The 19596-nt window shown below is 40.5% G+C and overlaps 1 protein-coding gene across 6 annotated transcripts in view; it reads left to right on the top strand.

The window, feature by feature from the left end:
* The window catches only part of asph (aspartate beta-hydroxylase), a 49570-nt gene extending 30562 nt beyond the window's left edge, over positions 1 to 19008 (top strand). For 5 of the 6 annotated variants that reach the window (XM_036137832.1, XM_036137830.1, XM_036137834.1 and 2 more), the window contains 8 exons: positions 2355 to 2444; positions 4553 to 4645; positions 4942 to 5018; positions 12069 to 12152; positions 14540 to 15284; positions 15402 to 15446; positions 15528 to 15575; positions 16902 to 19008. In XM_036137832.1, coding sequence (XP_035993725.1) covers positions 2355 to 2444; positions 4553 to 4645; positions 4942 to 5018; positions 12069 to 12152; positions 14540 to 15284; positions 15402 to 15446; positions 15528 to 15575; positions 16902 to 16909 — 1190 coding nt within the window. In that variant the 3' untranslated portion in view covers positions 16910 to 19008. The remainder of the gene's footprint in view (positions 1 to 2354; positions 2445 to 4552; positions 4646 to 4941; positions 5019 to 12068; positions 12153 to 14539; positions 15285 to 15401; positions 15447 to 15527; positions 15576 to 16901) is intronic. The other variant, XM_036137831.1, reaches the window with a different exon arrangement.
* The last annotated feature ends 588 nt before the right edge of the window (positions 19009 to 19596 follow it).

Genomic DNA, 19596 nt, shown 5'->3' with positions numbered 1-19596 from the left:
AAATCAGTGTCAACATAATGTAGCCACAGCCACTTCTGCCCAACACCAGAGATCGCTTGTCCCATCCATAATAATCATGTATTGCAGTACAACCACTCTCACTAGTGACTTTGTCGAAAGTATAGCAAACAGGGAAGGCAACAAGGCTTGGGCTAAGGAGATGTGACACCATCAGTTGCAGGTTGTCCTCCTGTTTCTCCGGAGTCCAGATGAGTGGCAGGATATGGATACATTCTCTCTGCATTTGTATGACTGCTGTCTTCTTTCTGCCACCCGCTGGACCGGAGTTGTACTGCATATTTTCCTCAAAACGTCCCATACGTCATTGGGGCTGTCACTTTGGTTTTAACCATCACATTATCTATTGTTTTAAATCCAAAATGGCTTCAGACTTCAGGTGAGACGACTTACTGAGTGTTGCGTTACCTGTATCAGCTATTTTGTGTATGCAAACACTGCTCTTGAGCGTCACCCTGAAGTTACGCAGGAGAATATAAAAACCAAACAGTCTCATGTCCCTTATATTGATATTACATCATTTTAATGCAATTGATCCAAAATCAATTAAATGTATTTTTTTTTACCTAGCCCTAGTGTTAATAAATGTTTCAACAACCTCATAAATGTGTGTTCAGTAGCATATAAAGGTATTATTACCTGGTGAAATGTCACATTTTGTCATGTTACAGCAACAAATCTATATAAGTTACTGGGTTTTAGAGAACAAACAGTTAAACACCATGAAGACCAAGAAGAAAGCAGGCCGGTTTAAAGCTGGGTTTAGTTATAAAAGAATGTCCCACGTTTTAGACATCTCACAGAGATGGAAAAAGTATGACACAACTAGACTTAGACTTAGACTTAGACAACTTTATTTGTCATTTTGTATGCACAGAGTGCATACAGACTGAAATTTTGTTGCATACAGCTTGTGAATTGCAGTGAAATTAAATTACAGTATAAGGTGCAGCAGTGATTCAAAAGTGAACAATTGAAATGTAGACGATGCAGGAGAAGTCACAGTGTACAGGTGAGTATTTTTAAAACCATTTGTATGTGCAGAATTGATTGTGCAGAGGGCATTTGCGCAAGAATACAACTTGTAAATTACAGTAACTTTACAGTGTAAGGTGTAGCAGTGATTTAAAAGTAAATAATTTTAAAGTATAAACAATACAGGAGAAAGTCACAATGTACAGGAGAGTATTTTTAAAAAAAAAACATTTGTATGTACAGAATTTGATTGTGCAAGAATGCATTTAGAAACTAAGAGTTCGGCAGCATTGGTAATGCTGGATGGAGATGCAATGATGCAAAATGTGCAGATATGCGAATGTTGTGCATAGTTTATGGGTTATAGTTCAGCAGTTCAACAGCAATTCAACAGACTGATGGCAAAAGGGAAAAAGCTTTTGCAGAACTTGGAGGACCTGCAGCGGATGCTGTGGAACCTCTTCCCAGAGGGCAGCAGGGAGAACAGTCCATGGTGGGGGTGTGAGGGGTTACTGATGATGTTACGGGCTCGGGACACGCCGCACTGAGATGAAATGTCCTTAATGGAGGGGAGAGGAGCCCAGATGATTCCTTCTGCTGTCCTCACCACTCTCCTCACGTTCTTCCAGTTGGCGGCATTGCAGTCTCCACACCACACAGAGAGACAGCTGGTCAGAATGCTCTCTATGGTGCTTCTGTAGAAGCACCATAGAGACAAACTTACCAAGACATGGCAGTTCCACGGAAACTGGCAGGCATCCAAAACTCTGTGTGAAAACTAACGCTCAGCAAACATCATGCCTGCCATGACGTTTTAAGTAAGAAATATAATTCTTCAGCACTGCTGGAAAGCCGGCCAAACTTGATGGGAATATGGATGGAGGTAATCACAAGATAATCCTGAAAAGAAACCTGAGACAGCCATAACTACAGTTAAAAACTTATATTTAGATTAAAACACAATCCCAATAGAATGGGTCCAGTCAAAGTACAGGCAAGACTTGAACATTGTTGTTCAGTTCAGTTGCCCTTCATCCAGGCTGACTGAGCCTTTGCTATTTTGCAAAAAAAAAAGGGGCAAATGTTTAGGTGCAAAGCTGGTGGAGACCTACAGCTAGAGCAACACCAAAATGGGGTTCTACAAAGTCTTGGTTCAGGTAGCCTGCAAGCAAATAAACATCACATTTCAGATTCTAATTTAAAAAATATTTGGTTATGATGTGATAAAGGGAGAAAAACTCAATTACAGGGTTTGAATACCTTTGAAAGGCACTGCATATGTTACAGTATTACTCATACAATGACTTGTATCTGTACACAGACATACGACCTGCCAACAATATGTGCATTATTTAATATAGGGCTGAAAGAGAAGGCTGTTGTCACCACTACCCGCAGAGAGGAGGCTGCTTCTCCTGAGGATGCTGATGAACCTGAACAAACACCAGAAGGTACCGTATGTTCTAGACTTGGTCTTCATAAACAGCTTCATGGTAGAAGGTGCTTAGTGGGACTTTAACTCAGCAGATTGAGATTTGTGTTATGTGAAACAAGATGGATACTATCGATATATTTCAGAAGTAGTAACAGTTTGACTTCCAAACTAATTTTACCTTTAAGGTACCTTTTTTTTTTTTTTTTTTTTTTTTTTTTTTTTTTTTTTTTTTTTTTGGCATTTTCTTTTGTTGTTACCTGCTTTGACATGTGTTTTGCTGGTTCGATTTGTTTTGGCATGAGTGTCTGTGGATTTTACTAAGCATAAAATTCAAAATTAAAGGGACAAACCAGCTTTGTCATCACATAACAGGCGACATAAAGAATAAGATGTTTGGAATTAGATCCTGAAGCACTTGGTTACCAGTCCTAACAGGGATGGACAACGTTGGGTTCCATTGCTTTAGTTTGATTTTTTTAATTTTATTTATTTATTTTATTTATATTGCACCAATTCACAATATGTTGTCTCAAGGCACTTTACAAAGTCAAATTCAATCAAATCAAACAGATTGGTCAAAAAGTTTCTTATCTAAGGAAGCCCAGTAGATTGCATCAAGTCTTGACACGCAGCATTCACTCCTCCTGAAAGAGCGTAGAGCTACAGGGAAAGTCGTCTGCATTGTTGATGGCTTTGCAGCAATCCCTCATACTGAGCATGCATGAAGCAACAGGGGAGAGGAAAACTCCCCTTTAACAGGGAGGAAAAACCTCCAGCAGAACCAGAACCAGGCTCAGTGTGAACGGTCATCTGCCTCGACAGAGGCAGATACACAAAAGCACAGAAGCACACAGTGATCCAGAAATATTTTCTACGTTATATGGTAATAGCGGATGATCTGTCTTCCCTGGATGATGTCACAGCTAACAGAACACCAGACCAGGTGTACCTACTATGAAGAAAATAAGAAAGAGAACAAAAAGTTGAAATGACAACAAACAATGCAAATTGAAGAACAGTAGGAGAACTCAGCAGAGTGAGAAAGTAGACCCTGATGTCCTCCAGCAACCTAAGCCTATAGCAGCATAACTATAGAGATAGCTCAGGGTAACATGAACCACTCTAACTATAAGCTTTGTCAAAAAGGAAAGTTTTAAGATTAGTCTTAAAAGTAGACAGGGTGTCTGCCTCACGGACCAAAACTGGGAGTTGGTTCAACAGGAGAGGAGCCTGATAGCTAAAAGATCTGCCTCCCATTCTACTTTTAGAGACTCTAGGAACCACCAGCAGACCTGCAGTCTGAGAGTGAAGTGCTCTGTTAGGAACATACGGGGTAATCAGACCTTTGATATATGATGGAGCTTGATTATTAAGGGCTTTATACATGAGAAGGAGAATTTTAAATTGTATTCTTAATTTAACAGGAAGCCAATGAAGGGAAGCTAAAATGGAAGAAATATGATCTCTTTTGGTTGATTTCATCAGTACTTTTGCTGCAGCATTTTGGATCAGCTGAAGACTTTGAACTGCATTTTGTGGACTTCCTGATAGTAAATGATTACAATAGTCCAGCCTTGAAGTAACAAATTGATGGACTAGTTTTTCAGCGTCACTCCTGGACAAAAAGTTTCTAATTTTGGGAATATTCCAGAGGTGAAAAAAGGAAACTCTGGAAACCTGTTTAATATGGAATTTAAATGACATATCCTGGTCAAAAATAGCACCAAGATTTTTTACTTTATTACAAGAGGCCAATTTAATGCCATCCTAATAAAGGTTATTGAGTTATTGGTTTATTTTTTTAGGACGCTGGTCCAAAGATTACAACTTCTGTCTTATCAGAATTTAAAATCTACAAAAAACATTCAAAAAAGGTTTAACAGGCAAAACTAGTGTATTACACCACATATGTGATTCTTAAAAAGTCTGCAAGCTGCCTCCTACTGCAGATGATTGTTTTAGATGTACATCTGTGACAAATGGAAAAAAAAACTGTAATGACTCAACTCAAGACTCGAACTAAGCCTCCTCCTTAAGCCGATCCATAAAATTCATAGCAGGTTTTGATCTTGTAGCTCTTTGATGTTGAAATACAGTCTTCTTTCTACCCTGGTCTTTTGTCAGCCATAATTGAACCTGACCCTTTGCCTGTGGAGGATATGACTGAGGATGTGATTGAAGCTGCTGTGGCAGAGGATACTGCGGCGCTAGCACCAGGTGACTGCATGCAAATAGTGTTTATTATTATTATTGTTATTAATACTCTGGGTTTTATATTTGAAAGACTCTGAATACTGCATCCATGGATATGTGGTTATCATTTTCATTTTGCAGTGATATGAGCCTGAGTTACCTTCTCTTTCAGCTTCTTAACAGCTGAGAATTTTGTAGCAGTTCTGTTGAGGGCTTCTCTAACTTGACGTAGATTAGATTAGATTTTACTGTCCCCGTATGAGAGACCTGGTTCATGTAGCAGTATCTCTACAGTACACATTTCTGCTTCTCTGTTCTAGAACCTGAACCTGAAGTACCTGCTGAGTCTGAGGTGGTAGCTCCTGAACCAGAACCAGAGTCTGTGGAGATTCCTGAGGTCAGAGCAGTCCACATTGTTTGATGAAATCTCCAATTCAGATTTTATTTTGGAATCTTTTATCTCTAAAACCCATGTTTCAACTGTCTTCAAACTAACATATTACTGTCGTTTATTGATCGGTTACCAGAAAACAGGAGGTCACAAAAAGTCTGGCGTGTCAGCTAATGTGAGCACCTTTTTAAAAAAAAAAATAAAAAATGTCATTAAACCCTGAAGCATTTAGTTGGTGCCAAGATGAAAGACCTTCAAAACTCTAGGAAGGCTTTTAGAGCCATGTCCACCATGTTGCGATCAGGAAGATTATTGACTGATGGAAATCGATTAAAACAGCAGCTAGTCTTCACCCAAACGGCTTTTAGTTAACAGGTTAAATATTGAATTTCCTAACATCATAATTCTAAAAAACTGAAGTCCAGGTGGTTTGTTGAAGAAAGCGTCTTCTGTTCAGGACATGGCGGCTTCATTTAGAAGGTTTCATGTGACAGAAGTCCTGCTTCTTCTGGATCAGTCATGAAACCACTCAGGTGTTTGGTTAAGATTTACATCAGCATCCATTGCAAATGCTAAATAAGATGCTTTCTATGGAAGACTCAACGACTGAAGTCATACAACTCTACAACTTGAACTTTGGTTTTACTATAAAAACAAAAGAATTTAGTTTAAAAAAAGGAAAAATGTCTACATAAAGAATTTCAAATGAATTTCTGAACTAAACAATAAAGCATTCTCTCTTTACTGATCTGTCCACATTTCAGTTATTTGTTTTCATTAATGGAAGCTGCAAACTTGAACCATATTTCACCCAAAGCTACTGATGGACTGTCTCCAAAATATATTCTGATGTCCTTACAGAAAATCCTCCTTTGTCCCCAAGGAAAGGAAGAGAGACCTGTTCATCCTTAAAACCTGAAAACTTGCTTTTTAATGTTTACTCAGTCAGGAACCTGAAGCACATAGTATTAGAGTAAAGAACATTTACCAAACAAAAACTCCCAAGTAGCAATGACAGCCATGTACCTGACTACTCAGGCTGTGAGGTGTTCGTTGTGTTCATCAGAGTAACATCCTGGGGGAAGAAACTGTCTCTGACACAGCGGCTTTTAGCAAACAGTGCTCTGCAGCGCCACCTGAAGGTAAAAGTCTAAACAGTTTGAGTGCAGGACGTGTGGTGTCTGCATAGATGTTAGCTGCCTTGTTTCTGACCCTTGATGTGTGCAAGTCCTGGATGGAGGGAAGGTCATCCTCATTGATCCTCTGCAGACCTGATGGTTGCAGCTGAAGGTTCTTGTGGGGGAGCAAATGCACTTCAGTCTCACATGTTGCTTCAGTCAGGAAACTGATGATCCACTGACAGGTCAGCCCTGAGAGCTGGGTGAGCTTCTGGTGGAGGATGTCTGGGTTAATGGTGTTGAGGGTGAGCCTAAGTCCACAAACAGGATCCTGGTGTACATCTCTGGCTGGTCGAGGTGGTGCAGGATGAAGTTTAGTCCCAAGTGGAGTTCATCTGCCGAACTGTTTGCCCTTAAAGTAAACTGCAGGAGTCCAGTAGGGGCTCTGTGATGTCTTTCAGTTGTCACTCAAAGGATTTCCTGACCACAGATATGAGGGCGGCAGGCCTGTATGCTTTTAACCCCGTGGTTGTGCGTTTCTTTGGGACCTGATCTGATTGTAGAGTTTGTTCTTGACCTGCTTCTATAGCGCACAGTCTTTGGTCTGGTATAACCTCAGACATGAAGAAAACCATGATGTAGTATTATTATAGTGCGAAAGGTCTTGGTCTGCACACACACTTCTTCTGAGATGCCACAGAGGCAGATAATATATTCAGGTGAATAGATGAAGCTTCAAACACTCCAATCAACAGTGGTGAAGTTTGCGGACAACACCACTGTAGTGGGTCTCATCTCCAACAATGATGAGTCCCACTACATGGATGAGGTCAGCGATTTCACAAAGTGGTACTCCAGGAACAACCTGATCCTGAACACCAGTAAGACCAAGGAGGTCATAGTAGATTACAGGAGGTCCAGGAGGAATGAACACACTCCTCTCTACATACAGGGGGAGGTGGTGGAGCGTGTCGACAGCATTAGATTCCTGGGCATCCACATCTCTGACTTGCCCTGGTCCATAAACACCTCCCACCTGGTGAAGAAGGCCCAACAAAGGCTCTTTTTCCTCAGGAAACTGAAAAGGACCGGTCATTCCATTAAGCTGCTAAAAATCTTCTATAGAGCTACCATAGAGAGTGTTTTATGTATCAGCATAACTGTATGGTATGGGAGCTGCACAGTGCAGGAGAGAAAGGGCCTAACACGGGTGGTGAGAACAGCGCATGGGATTATGGGATGCCGTCTACAGGGTCTTCAATTCAATTCAATTTTATTTATATAGCGCCAAATCATGAAACATGTCATCTCAAGGCACTTTACAAAGTCAAGTTCAATCATATTATACAGATTGGGTCAGATTATACAGATTGGTCAAAAATGTCCTATATAAGGAAACCAGTTGATTGCATCAAAGTCCCGACAAGCAGCATTCACTCCTGGGGAACCATAGAGCCACAGGAAGAGTCATCTGCATTGTACATGGCTTTGCTGCAATCCCTCATACTGAGCAAGCATGAAGCGACAGTGGGAAGAAAAACCACCCATTAACGGGAAGGAAAAACCTCCGGCAGAACCGGGCTCAGTATGAACGGTCATCTGCCTCGATCGACTGGGGTTACAGAGGACAGAGCAGAGACACAACAAGAGAGACAAAAAAGCACAGAAGCACACATTAATCTAGTAATCTGTTCTACATTAGATGGTAGTAGCGGGTGAGCCGTCTTCTCTGGATGATGTCACAGTTAACAGAACGCCAGACCAGGTGTACCTACTATGAAGAGAAAAGAGAGAGAACAGAAAGTTAAAGCAGAAATGACAACACATAATGCATAATTGAAGAACAGTAGAACTCAATAGAGTGAGAAAATTAGATCCTGATATACTCCAGTAGCCTAAGCCTATAGCAGTAAAACTATAAAGGTAGCTGAGAGTAACATGAGCCACTAGTTATAATTTTTGTCAAAAAGAAAAGTTTTAAGCCTAGTCTTAAAAGTAGACAGGGTGTCTGCCTCACGGACCAAAACTGGGAGTTGGTTCCACAGGAGAGGAGCCTGATAGCTAAAGGATCTGCCTCCCATTCTACTTTTAGAGACTCTAGGAACCACCAGCAGACCTGCAGTCTGAGAGCGAAGTGCTCTGTTAGGAACATACGGGGTAATCAGAGCTCTGATATATGATGGAGCTTGATTATTAAGGGCTTTATACGTTAGAAGAAGAATTTTAAATTCTATTCTTGATTTAACAGGAAGCCAATGAAGGGAAGCTAAAATTGGAGAAATATGATCCCTCTTGTTGATTTTCATCAGAACTCTTGCTGCAGCATTTTGGATCAGCTGAAGGCTTTGAACTGCATTTTGTGGACTTCCTGATAGTAAAGAATTACAATAGTCCAGCCTTGAAGTAACAAATGCATGGACCAGTTTTTCAGCATCGCTCCTGGACAGAATGTTTCTAATTTTGGCGATATTCCGGAGGTGAAAAAAGGAAACTCTGGAAACCTGTTTAATATGGGATTTAAATGACATGTCTTGGTCAAAAATAACACCAAGATTTTTTACTTTATTACCAGGGGCCAGGTTAATGCCACCCAGATTAAGTGATTGGTTAAGAAGTTTATTTTTTGAGGACTCTGGCCCAAAGATTACAACTTCGGTCTTGTCAGAATTTAGATGCAGGAAATTTAAAGTCATCCAGCTTTTGATGTCATCAAGACATGACTGCAGTCGAAGTAATTGATTGGATTCATCAGGATTTATGGATAAATATAGCTGAGTATCATCAGCATAACAGTGGAAATTAATCCCATGCTGTCTGATAATTTTGCCTATCGGAAGCATATATAGTAAAGAGAATTGGTCCAAGGACTGAACCCTGTGGTACTCCACAGGTGACCCTAGAGTTTGAGGAAGATTTATTATTAACATGAACAAATTGGAATCTGTCTGACAGATAAGATTTAAACCAGCCTAATGCTTTCCCCTTAATCCCTACAGTATGTTCAAGTCTTTGTAGGAGAATATTGTGATCAACTGTATCAAACGCAGCACTGAGATCTAACAGGACAAGTATAGACACAAGTCCATTATCTGAGGCCATGAGAATATCATTGGTGACCTTCACCAGAGCTGTTTCAGTGCTATGATGAGCTCTGAAGCCTGACTGAAACTCCTCAAGTAGGTCATTACTTTGTAAATGTTCACAAAGTTGATTAGCAACTACTTTCTCAAGAATTTTAGATAAGAAAAGAAGATTAGATATAGGTCTGTAATTTACTAACTCATCTTGATCAAGAGAAGGTTTCTTAAGTAAAGGTTTAATAACAGCTACTTTCAAAACCTGTGGTACATATCCATTTACTAAGGATAGATTAATCATGTCTAAAATAGTGCCACTGATCAAAGGGAATATGTCCTTAAACAACTTGGTTGGGATTGGGTCTAACCTACAGGTAGAAGGTTTAGATGAAGCTAAAATTTTAGATAGCTCAGAAAGCTCTACTGCTTCTAAACAGTTCAAACACTGCGCAGATTCTAAAGATTCCTCCAATGCTGCCTCACTTACTGAGGACGAGGTAATCATGTTTGGGAGGATGCCAATTATTTTATTTTTAATGGCATCAATTTTATTTATGAAGAATCCCATAAAATCATTACTACTAAGAGCTAAGGGAATGGATGGATCAACAGAGCTGTGGCTCTGGGTAAGTTTGGCAACTGTACTAAAGAGAAATCTAGGATTATTTTTATTCTCTTCAATTAATGATGAAAAATATGCTGCTCTAACTCTGCGAAGGGTCTTGTTATACAACAATAGTCTGTCCCTCCAGATTAAGTAGGATTCCTCTTGGTGTGTAGAGCGCCATTTTCTTTCCAATTTCCTAACATTGTGCTTCAAGGAACGCAGCTCTGAATTAAACCAAGGAGCCAGCTTCCTGTGAATAATCACCTTCTTTTTCAAGGGAGCTACATTGTCTAATGCAGAACGCAATGAGGAAGTCAGATTGTTAGCAAAGGTATCGATTTGTGAATGGGAAGAAACAGCAATGCTGCCATCTACAGGGCATTTCTGCAATACTGAGGATATTAAAAAGGGGACAGACTCTTTAAGTTTTGATACAGCATTATCCGATAAAAATCTACTATAATGGAACCCTCTTTTGGGGGTGGAGAACTCAGTTAGATTAAACTCAAATGTTATTAAAAAATGATCAGACAGGACAGGGTTGTGAGAGAATACTGTTAATTCTTCACAATCAATGCCATATGTCAGAACAAGGTCTAAAGTATGGAGCCGAGAGTGCGTCGGTTTATGCACATTTTGAGCAAAACCAATTGAATCTAGGATAGTTTTAAAGGCTACACTAAGGTTATCACATTCAGTGTCAACATGGATGTTAAAATCACCCACTATAATAACCTTATCAGTATTTAACACCAAATCAGATAAGAAATCTGACAACTCATCCAAAAACTGAGTGTAAGGGCCTGGTGGACTCAATATATGCCAAAGAAGGGCCAGACACATCTTCACTGATCCCACCCACCCAGGCAATGCACTATTTGCCCCTCTTTCAGGCTTCAGAAGCCTCAAAGCCAAAACAAATAAACTTACATACAGCTTCTTCCCAAGAGCTGTGAGAGCAATCGCCCCCCTGGTGAGAGACTGTAGTCCAACAAGTTAAAAATCACCCCACTGTTATTGCCACGGTTTCTCAGCAGAGGGCGACAGACCCCTGTCCAGAGTCTGTCTATCAAATTCTTCATCACATGTCAATCATATGCTACAGTCCTTCTAAAATTTTTAAGCCCATCATACTTTACAATCACCTTAATGTTATTTCCAACTTGCACACTATTATCTCAGAATATCTAAATGCACATTTCTGTAAACGAAGGCTCAAATCATTGCACAAAAACACCTTTTTACCTTTTTATATGTTGTCTGTGACTCATGAAGGACATGTAGTTCATGTAACATGCCTGTACCACAAAGGGACTGATACCAAAGCCCTCGCACTCTGATACAAATTTTGAATCTTCATCTTTTTAAAATGTTTTAATCTTTTGCATACTATAATGTGAGAAAAAAAACACTGTAACCCTTGTTAATGGCATGTTTCCCCATTTATGTGTACTCTTAGCCGGAGTGGCCAAAAATAGATTTCACCACAGTAACACACGGTGAAAGTAAATAATCTTTGAATCTGACCCTTAGCCTCGTCTCCGTAGCAGAGTTTTTTCTTTGTCTTGTAAAAAATTGGTTTCAGCATTAAAACTTCCAGCAGAGAACTTGAGATGGTTGCTTCTTAAAAAGTTCCATATTTGGGAATCTTGTCACATGATTAATAACAGATTAAATTTGATCCATTTAAAATGTTTTATCTTTTTTGCTCACCAGAAATATGAACTTTGCAAAACTTGTCATATGTCAAGACCTGTGCTACCTGCATTTGTTTGGAGTTACTCAGCTTAAAATTAAGAAACAAAATTTGAACAACACAAGCAGAAGTGAGTTTATTTAGGTTGGTAAATCAAATAGTTGATTGCTAAAGTAGAAAATGGAATCCCTTAACATCTGAAAATGACCCTTCCTTCAATTGTTGTTTTTAATATAATTTAGTCAATACATGTCACAACTGCAGTGAGGTTTGTTCCTGCTAAGTTTATGAACATGCTCATCATCAGAACAACCTATGGATGACTGTGCGGGTTAGGGTTAGACTGGATTTGGGTATCCATTTCTACCTGCTGTGTTTATTTGAAATATTCCATCATTGTAAACGAATTCTTGATTGTGACAGGTTTGATCAGATTTTAGGATGAAAACCATTTATCCAAGACTTGTTTCCAACTTCTAACTTGTATCCGCAGTTCAGTTAAATGCTTCATTCAAAGTGTAAAATTGTCGTAAAAGCTGGTAATATCTGTTGTTTTAGGTGATAGAGGAGGATCCAGAGGTGCTTGAGGAGGAGCTCCCTGCTGCTGAGGAGGATACACACGTTGAGCAGGCCGAGGATGAGGTCTGTGATGTTCTCTCATCATCATTCTGTGTTGCCTCATGATGGTGCAATATTTCAGTACCGTCCAGCTGAAAGTCTGGATGTGTGATAAATAACAGAAATAAAATGAACATCCAGAGAACATCACTACTGTTTATCTGTATTAACACTATATTTCGATAAACAAATCCTCTCTACTAGGCTAGTGAAACTTAACTAAACTACTAAGCAAAATGAAGATAAAAGGGAACTAAGCAAAGGAACTATTTGCATGCAAAAGCAAACAAAAGACAAAAGTGGTTATAATCAGAATAATTCAGTGAATCCCATTCACTGCAGATCTGATTCAAAAGCATGGAATGGAGTTAGATTAGCTTAACTAATTTAGAAAAACATTTGACATGTGTTTCAATACACTCACAATGCAAAACCTGAGTTAAACAAAACATTATTTGCTGAAATAATATTTTGTTTAAGTTAAAGAACCAAAGTTCATCTTAAAGAATGTGAATTGAGGTAAAATTAGCTTCACTAATTCAGAAAAACATTTGCAATGTTTTCAACACATTCACAATGCAAATCCCAAGTTAACCAGAACATTATTTTGAGTAAATAATATTCTAAAGACTGATTTGCTCCTTAAAATCATTTAAACTTTATGAACGGCCGATCTTATTAATGCGATTTTACCTCCGGGTGCTAGGGGTCACTGTAGCAATCGGTCGCTAAATCAGTTAAAGCCTAAAGTTATCAAAATTGCCTTTAAACCAACATAAATATTCAATATTAATGTGGGAATAAGGCTCATAGCTCTATCGAATAATGGCGGAGCAGAACAAACAAGGTTTATGCTTGGAATGGGCTTTTGCAGAAAAAACGGAACCGGGAATTACCAGAAGCTAATGGCATTTTGGCTAGTGGACTTTCGGCGCTAACAAATAAAAGCTTCGGTTTTATTTTAGTCATAATGAGTGGGCCGGATAACGTTAACATTAATATCCCATCAATGTATGAAACCCTTGTGGAGATGACCTTTGTTATAACCATAAAAACACACCCAACAATGACATGGTACCAAATGCTAGCAATGAGCTATTCCATTAGCCCTTTGTTTTAAGGCGACCATATGTAACACATCACACAACATTTCCCAATAAACCATCTAACCTCTCCCTTTGGGTCTCTCTCTGTCCAACCTGTCGATGCCTCGTGTGAGTTCAGTCCACTTTGGTCATCCAAGGAAGGCAGTGAAAAGGGAACCGTTGTTCCTTCAGCAGTGGGCTAGTGGCTTAGCTCTGCAGACTGCGGGCCATGCAGCTATGGGCTAGCCTGCGGCTCGGCAGCCTAGCAGCATCCATATGTGGTCAAGATCGGAGGCCTGATGTCCTGCAGAGTCCCCGACCCAGTTGCAGTCACGATTTTAGCAGGTTTTCCCTCAGCTTGGGGTAGTGGCTCCTTTTGCTGGCTTTTCAGCTCTGTCTGGAGTCCACATTCCTGTAAAGGCTGAGAAGAAATAAACAGAGCTGTTTTTGGCGTGGCAGGATTTCTTCCTCCTGACGCTGAGGTTAAGACAGCAGACTTAACTCTGATCTACCCGGTTATCCCTGGGCGAAGAGGGCTTTCTCCCAGGTGCTGGTTCCTGTCTTTTGGGCCCGTGAGTCCTCATGTTTGCTGAGGATGGAGACCGGGTGGCACGTTAGACCCCCTCTCCTCAGGAGCCCCGGGAGAAAAGTGGTTGTCGTCTCTGACCAGGGGTAGACTGAAAGAGGGTCTGGTCAGGAGTGCTCTGAGCTTTTGTCTGTGGGGGTGGTTTAGAGTAGGCACCCTGCTCAGAGGGGGGGGGGCGTCCCATCTGAAACTCTCCTTTATGGCTGTGTGGTCAGAATTCAATCTGACATTATCTATTTCATCATGGCTGTAAATGGCACAACAACAACAGCATTAAAAAACTCAGTTCTGTTGTGTGGCTGTACATTTTAGCACATACTAGGGAGCAAATTCCAACTTCTTAACTGTTCCAAAAATCAAGTTAGTCTTATACAAATACATCTCAATAGATTAAACTTGCATCAGAATTATTCATATCAGTAGTTCAGCTCAAAAGGTGAAACTCATGTTGATCATAAACATTTAGAGATGCCAAGAAATTCAAGCATTTATTATTATTATACTATTATTTCTAATTTTTTTGCTGACAGTTAATGAAAATCCAAATTCCTTTTCTCAGAGTATTCGACAGTGATGTGAGTAATGCGGTGTTGCTTTTTCAATTGAATTAATAAAATCAATGTTTCTAAAGTATTCTAATTGATTGAGGCAGATGCAGCTGTGGGATGGTTCTAGAAATAGGAAATGTAGATATGCTGTTTTTCATCAAGTTAAGTCCTTCCTTCTATTGAATTACTCAGGTTGCTTCTGACGAAGAAGAGACTGCAGCTGAGGAGGAAGCAGAGGAACTGGCAGAAGATGAGCCAGCGGAGGAACCAGCAGAAGAGGATGGTGATGCAGTCGAGGAGTCTTTTGACGAAGCAGTGGAACAAACTGGGGAGAACGTTGATGACCCTGAAGAGGAGGAGAGTTTTCCTGCTGAAGAAGCTGAAGAGACAGCTGAGCAGGAGGAGGAAACTCCAGCTGAGGAAGTGGTAGAGGAGACCTTTACAGAAGAAGCTGTTGAGGAGCTAGCTGAACAGGAAGAGGCTATGCCAGCTGAGGAAGTGGTAGAGGAGAGCTTTTCAGAAGTAGCCGCTACACAAGAGGAGGCTGTTCCCTCAGAGGAACCCGCAGAAGAAGTGGTCGAGGATGGGACTGCACCAGAGGAAGTGGCTGAGGTTCCTTCAGAGAAGCCTGCTGGAGAGGTTGCTACAGAGGAGGCTAACGCTGCAGAAGAAGAAGCAGGACACTCAGAAGATGAAGCTGTGGAAGAGACAGCACTCCCAGAGGAACCTGCTACTGAGAAAGAAGCACCTTCAGAAGAAGAAGCTGAGGAGGAGGAGGAGGAGGAAGTATTCTTAGATGAACCAACTATGGAAGAAGCCGTCGAGCAGCAAACTGACGAGGAAGAAGCTCCTACAGAAGAGGAAGTCGAAGAGGCTACAGATGGAGCTGACATGGAGGCAACGCCTGAAGAATTAGACGAGGATCAAACAGTTCCAGGTTAGAAAATGGAAACAGCTACAGCGCTGAAGTTCAGATAGTCAGTGTCTGATTTGCCTACCTGCGTTTTAGGGACCATACTCTTGATAGCTTTTCTTTTTCTCTGTTAACTTACAGACACAGAAGAGGTGACAGAAGAGTTAGAGGACGAAGCAGAGGAAGGTGGGTACTCTTTGTAAAGGTTTTTTTCTGTTTTCAATGATCTTCATGGGCTCACTGTCACATCTGTGTGTTTCTGTGCAGCAGCAGACTTTGCTGAGACAGAGGAACAGTTTAAGGAAGAGCCCACAGGTAAAAAAAAAAAGCATCTTAACGTTCCAAAACGAGAGGGGGTTGCTATTGCAGATGTTGCCTTTGTGGTAGAGATGTAGAAGGTTGAGATATTTTAAAAAACTATAATGATGCATCATACTGAAATTAAAGCCCTGTATCTTTCAAATTCACCCCATGTCCGATGAGTCCCATGTTCTGCCACGCACTTTCTCCTTCCACCCATCCTCAGGAGAAAGTATGTGGTTCAGGACTGTGTCCTAAGTCTCCTCTGTGTCTCCTCCGCCGCAAGTCCAAAGCTTTTTTCATCGTGTTCGGTTAACGACAGCTGGAAACTATGAATGTTCGTAAAGTTATGCAGTCACTTCGTTTGCTAGTTCCTCTTCAGCGCTCCTGATACAGAATATGAAATAAATCCCGCGTCCTGGTCAACATGTAATCCACAGTGGAGTGCTGAGCAAGATGCAATTCAGATTTCAGCTTGTGCACCCCCTAGTGGCAGCTCACGCACCCCCAGGGAATCCCTCACAGTTTGGGAATCCCTGCTCTAGATGAAAGAGCGTTAGATAGAAACCCATGGAAATGTTGGAGGAAATCCACATGGAAGGTGAAAGAATCCATTGACAGAATATCCGTTAGACATGCACTCCCTCTGATGGAGAGGTAATACGGCCACTGTTTAAAGTTTCTTTTGCAGATTGCCCCATGCCTGCTTGGCAACAAGGAACACGTCTAACATGACGAAACATACTTTTGTAAGAGGAAACCAAAGTCAAACTTTTTGGCTTACAAACAAAACACACGTGTGGCATAAAACAGACTGCACATCCACCCTAAACACACAGTCCCTCACTGCGATGCATGGTGGAGGTGTCACCATGCTTCTGTAGGGATGTTTATCCTCGCCAGGTGTAGGAAAGCTGGTCAGTCATACAGGTCAATCCTGGAACGAAATGGTATGGAAGACGTTAGAGATTACTGCTAGACTGGCTGATAGATATTCACTCTTTGTTTGGATTTGCCTTCTAACACAATGCAGACCTTGGTCTTGTGCAGATGAAACCTGCAGCAAAGTTGTTCCTCCAGTTCATAAATTCTTCATTTCCGTTAAAACAATGAAATTGAATGACTTGTGTTTCAGCTGCTCTCCTTCACACAGAGTTGTCTAAGTATGTCATGTGATCTGCTCTGCGCTTAGACATCCACAGAGATGCAGCAGACAATACAGTTTCTTTCAAATTGAAAATGCTGTTGTTTAATCACAAGTTTGTATTTAATGTGTTCAGATCCAGGTTTTAAAAGGAACTGATGTTAACTTATGCCGACTGGTTTCCCTTCTTCCTGCAGAAACGTAGAGGCAGCAGTGTTCACTTTGCTGATGGAGCAGAGACCCACTGGACCGGCACTATCTGAGCATTCTCAGAAAGATGCATCTCTCCTCATACCAAGCAGTTTCCATGACAGCCCTATCCCCATCTTCACTTCCTCTTTTTAAAACGTTCCTTTAGTAAAATGTGAGATGATGGATGAATTGTTTACTAATATGGTATTCCTCAGTTTTCCCCCCAACCCTGTGTTTTCATCATTCCTTTATGATTTTTTTTTTTAGCATGTATATTGCCTAATTTGCTGACAGTTTGAGGAATGTTTGGGACCGTATCAAACAGTTTCTTAGCTACATTTTTAAGTCTTTATAATGATTTTTTTTTTTTTTTTTTTTTTTGTGGGGCCAGATTGTGCTGCAGTTGTATTATTGTTTGTGATGAACTCACACTCTAAGTCTGGAGCTGATGAAATCTGCAGCCAAACACCCTATCTGCCTCCTTATAAGTAACCCCCTTCTCTTTTCATCCAGCTGATCCTGTCAGCTCTTCCCCTTTTGTCATAGTGTCATTAAAAGAGATCAACTCTGGCCAGTTTAGATTCTATGCAAAGGTGTGGTAGCATTTGCTTACTGCCCTCCTCACTCCTGGCCAGGTAAATTACCACTCCTGGATGAGCCATATGCTAGGACCTGCACTCTGAGGGAAAGCTGTGTGTGTGTGTGTGGTTGCGTGCGTGTGTGTGTGATTAGGTTTTATGCCTGTTGAGCGTTTATCCAATCACCTCTTTCTGAGCCCTTTTAATCATGATGTTTAGTTGTTTTAGATACTTTACCTCCTCTTGTTGTTCTTCTCAGTGTGACTGAGTGTGTCTTTGTTCTGTAAACTCCTAGCTATTTCTTTGTGATATCATTACCTGACCATAAAATAAGTTGTCTGAAGTTTTTAAAGTAAATCTTCAGGTCATTAGGTCTGAACTGTGATGTAAAAGACGTCTGGCTCAACATACAGACACTACTATTTCCTTTAACATGCCAGCTGTGGATTGAGGCAGGATCAAAGCATTTTCACTCGGTGGCATCCAAATGTATAAAAGATGACCTACCTCTGACTGGTGGCAGGTCAAACAGATCCGCCATTGTGTTTTTGAGGAAATCCAACTTAAACTAGCTGTGAGTCACACTATGTTGTTTACATGGGTAGATTTACCTCCTGCTTCTGTCCTAAAGGGTCAAGTAGTGACAATTTTCTACCATTTTTGTACCATTTAATTTTAGCTATGTGACATGCAAATCTAATAAAATGTTATCATACAAATTTAACCATCACTAAACTTTGCATAAAACTTGGAGCATTTGGCAAACTGCAGATCTGCAGAAAAAATTAGCATCCATCAGCATGTTTCTGATGCGATCCAAACGACAAACGACGAATCTGTCACTGTCCTTGTTTGTCTCTAATCCTAGAGCTAGCTTGTAGTCTGTGAAGGACGTGTGCCAGCTGTGTTTTTGTTCTGTAACACTAACTAGTCTTTTCTACTTCCTCCCTCCCTGTAAGTTGCTATGAACTGAATTACCTTTTTAATTTTGAACATTACAAACTTTAGTAAGAGATCTTCTAGATTTTTAAAATGAAAATTTATAAAAGTCAGGAAAACAACAGGAATTTAACCTTTTAGAAACATGTTTTATGAAGCGGTACAAAGCCATGAACACTTTGACAGGTAGGTTGAAGGGACCAGGCCACTTAAGTTGTGAAATAAAACAGGAAAAGCAATAAAGTAAAAAGCAAAAAGCCAGATCACACAAAGAGAATCCCTGTGAAACGGTTCTTCATTGCTAATGTGTAATCTCCAGTGGTGTACATACCTAACTTGCCCATGCATCCTGACCCTGTGCAGGGTTTTAAAGCATGAGAAGGTAAATCGTGCAGGAAAGCCACCTTTATAACTGGCTGCCTCTGTCTGGGTGTTTTCTGTTGTTCAGTCTGCAGGCCTGCTGCTGTTCTCTGGACAGTTACTGTGGTGACTAAATTATTCTGATGCCACAATGGTTCATTTTTGATGTTTGAAGTGGCACAGTTTTCTGTAAAAACAGTTCTGGAAGCTACAATAAAAGGTTTGGGACAACACAGCAATTGTCTAGCTTTTTCTTTCTCATAATAATATACATGACTATGTCCTGTGAAAGTCTGAAAGGTTTGTCAGAAATAATTGAGAGAACATGGAGACCAAGGAACACAGCAAATGCTGTGGAGTTTAGAACAGGGTCATCTTTTAAAACATCCCACATAACCTGTTTTACTGAAAATGGAAAGAAGATGGCACAACTGCAAACCTACCAAGAACGTGGCGGTCCACCTCAAGTTATAAGGAGAGCTTTTTTTAGAAGCCATTGATAAGGAGAGATCCACAGCTCACCAAGGACATCCTTAACTACTGGTTGTGCACTCCATGAATCTGGTCTTAATTGAAGAGTGGCAGGATGAAAGTCACTGGAAAAAAAGCCAGAAGTCCTATTTGCAGTTGATCAAAAGCCATGTAGGAACACAGTAAACGTGGAAGAATATGCTCTCCTCAGATCAGACAAATTGATGATTTTGGCCTACATGTAAAACACTAGGAACAGAGGAAAACGGCTCTGCTCATCACCCTAAACACACCTTTTTGAAACTTTGTGGTAGCAGTGTTCTACTGTGGGGATCTTTTTCTTCAGCAGGGA

The sequence above is a fragment of the Fundulus heteroclitus genome, chromosome 6 (assembly GCF_011125445.2).
Source record: "Fundulus heteroclitus isolate FHET01 chromosome 6, MU-UCD_Fhet_4.1, whole genome shotgun sequence".
NCBI lineage: Eukaryota > Metazoa > Chordata > Actinopteri > Cyprinodontiformes > Fundulidae > Fundulus > Fundulus heteroclitus.
Note: the sequence above shows the minus strand (reverse complement) of the source record. Positions and strands in the feature narration are given on the sequence as shown.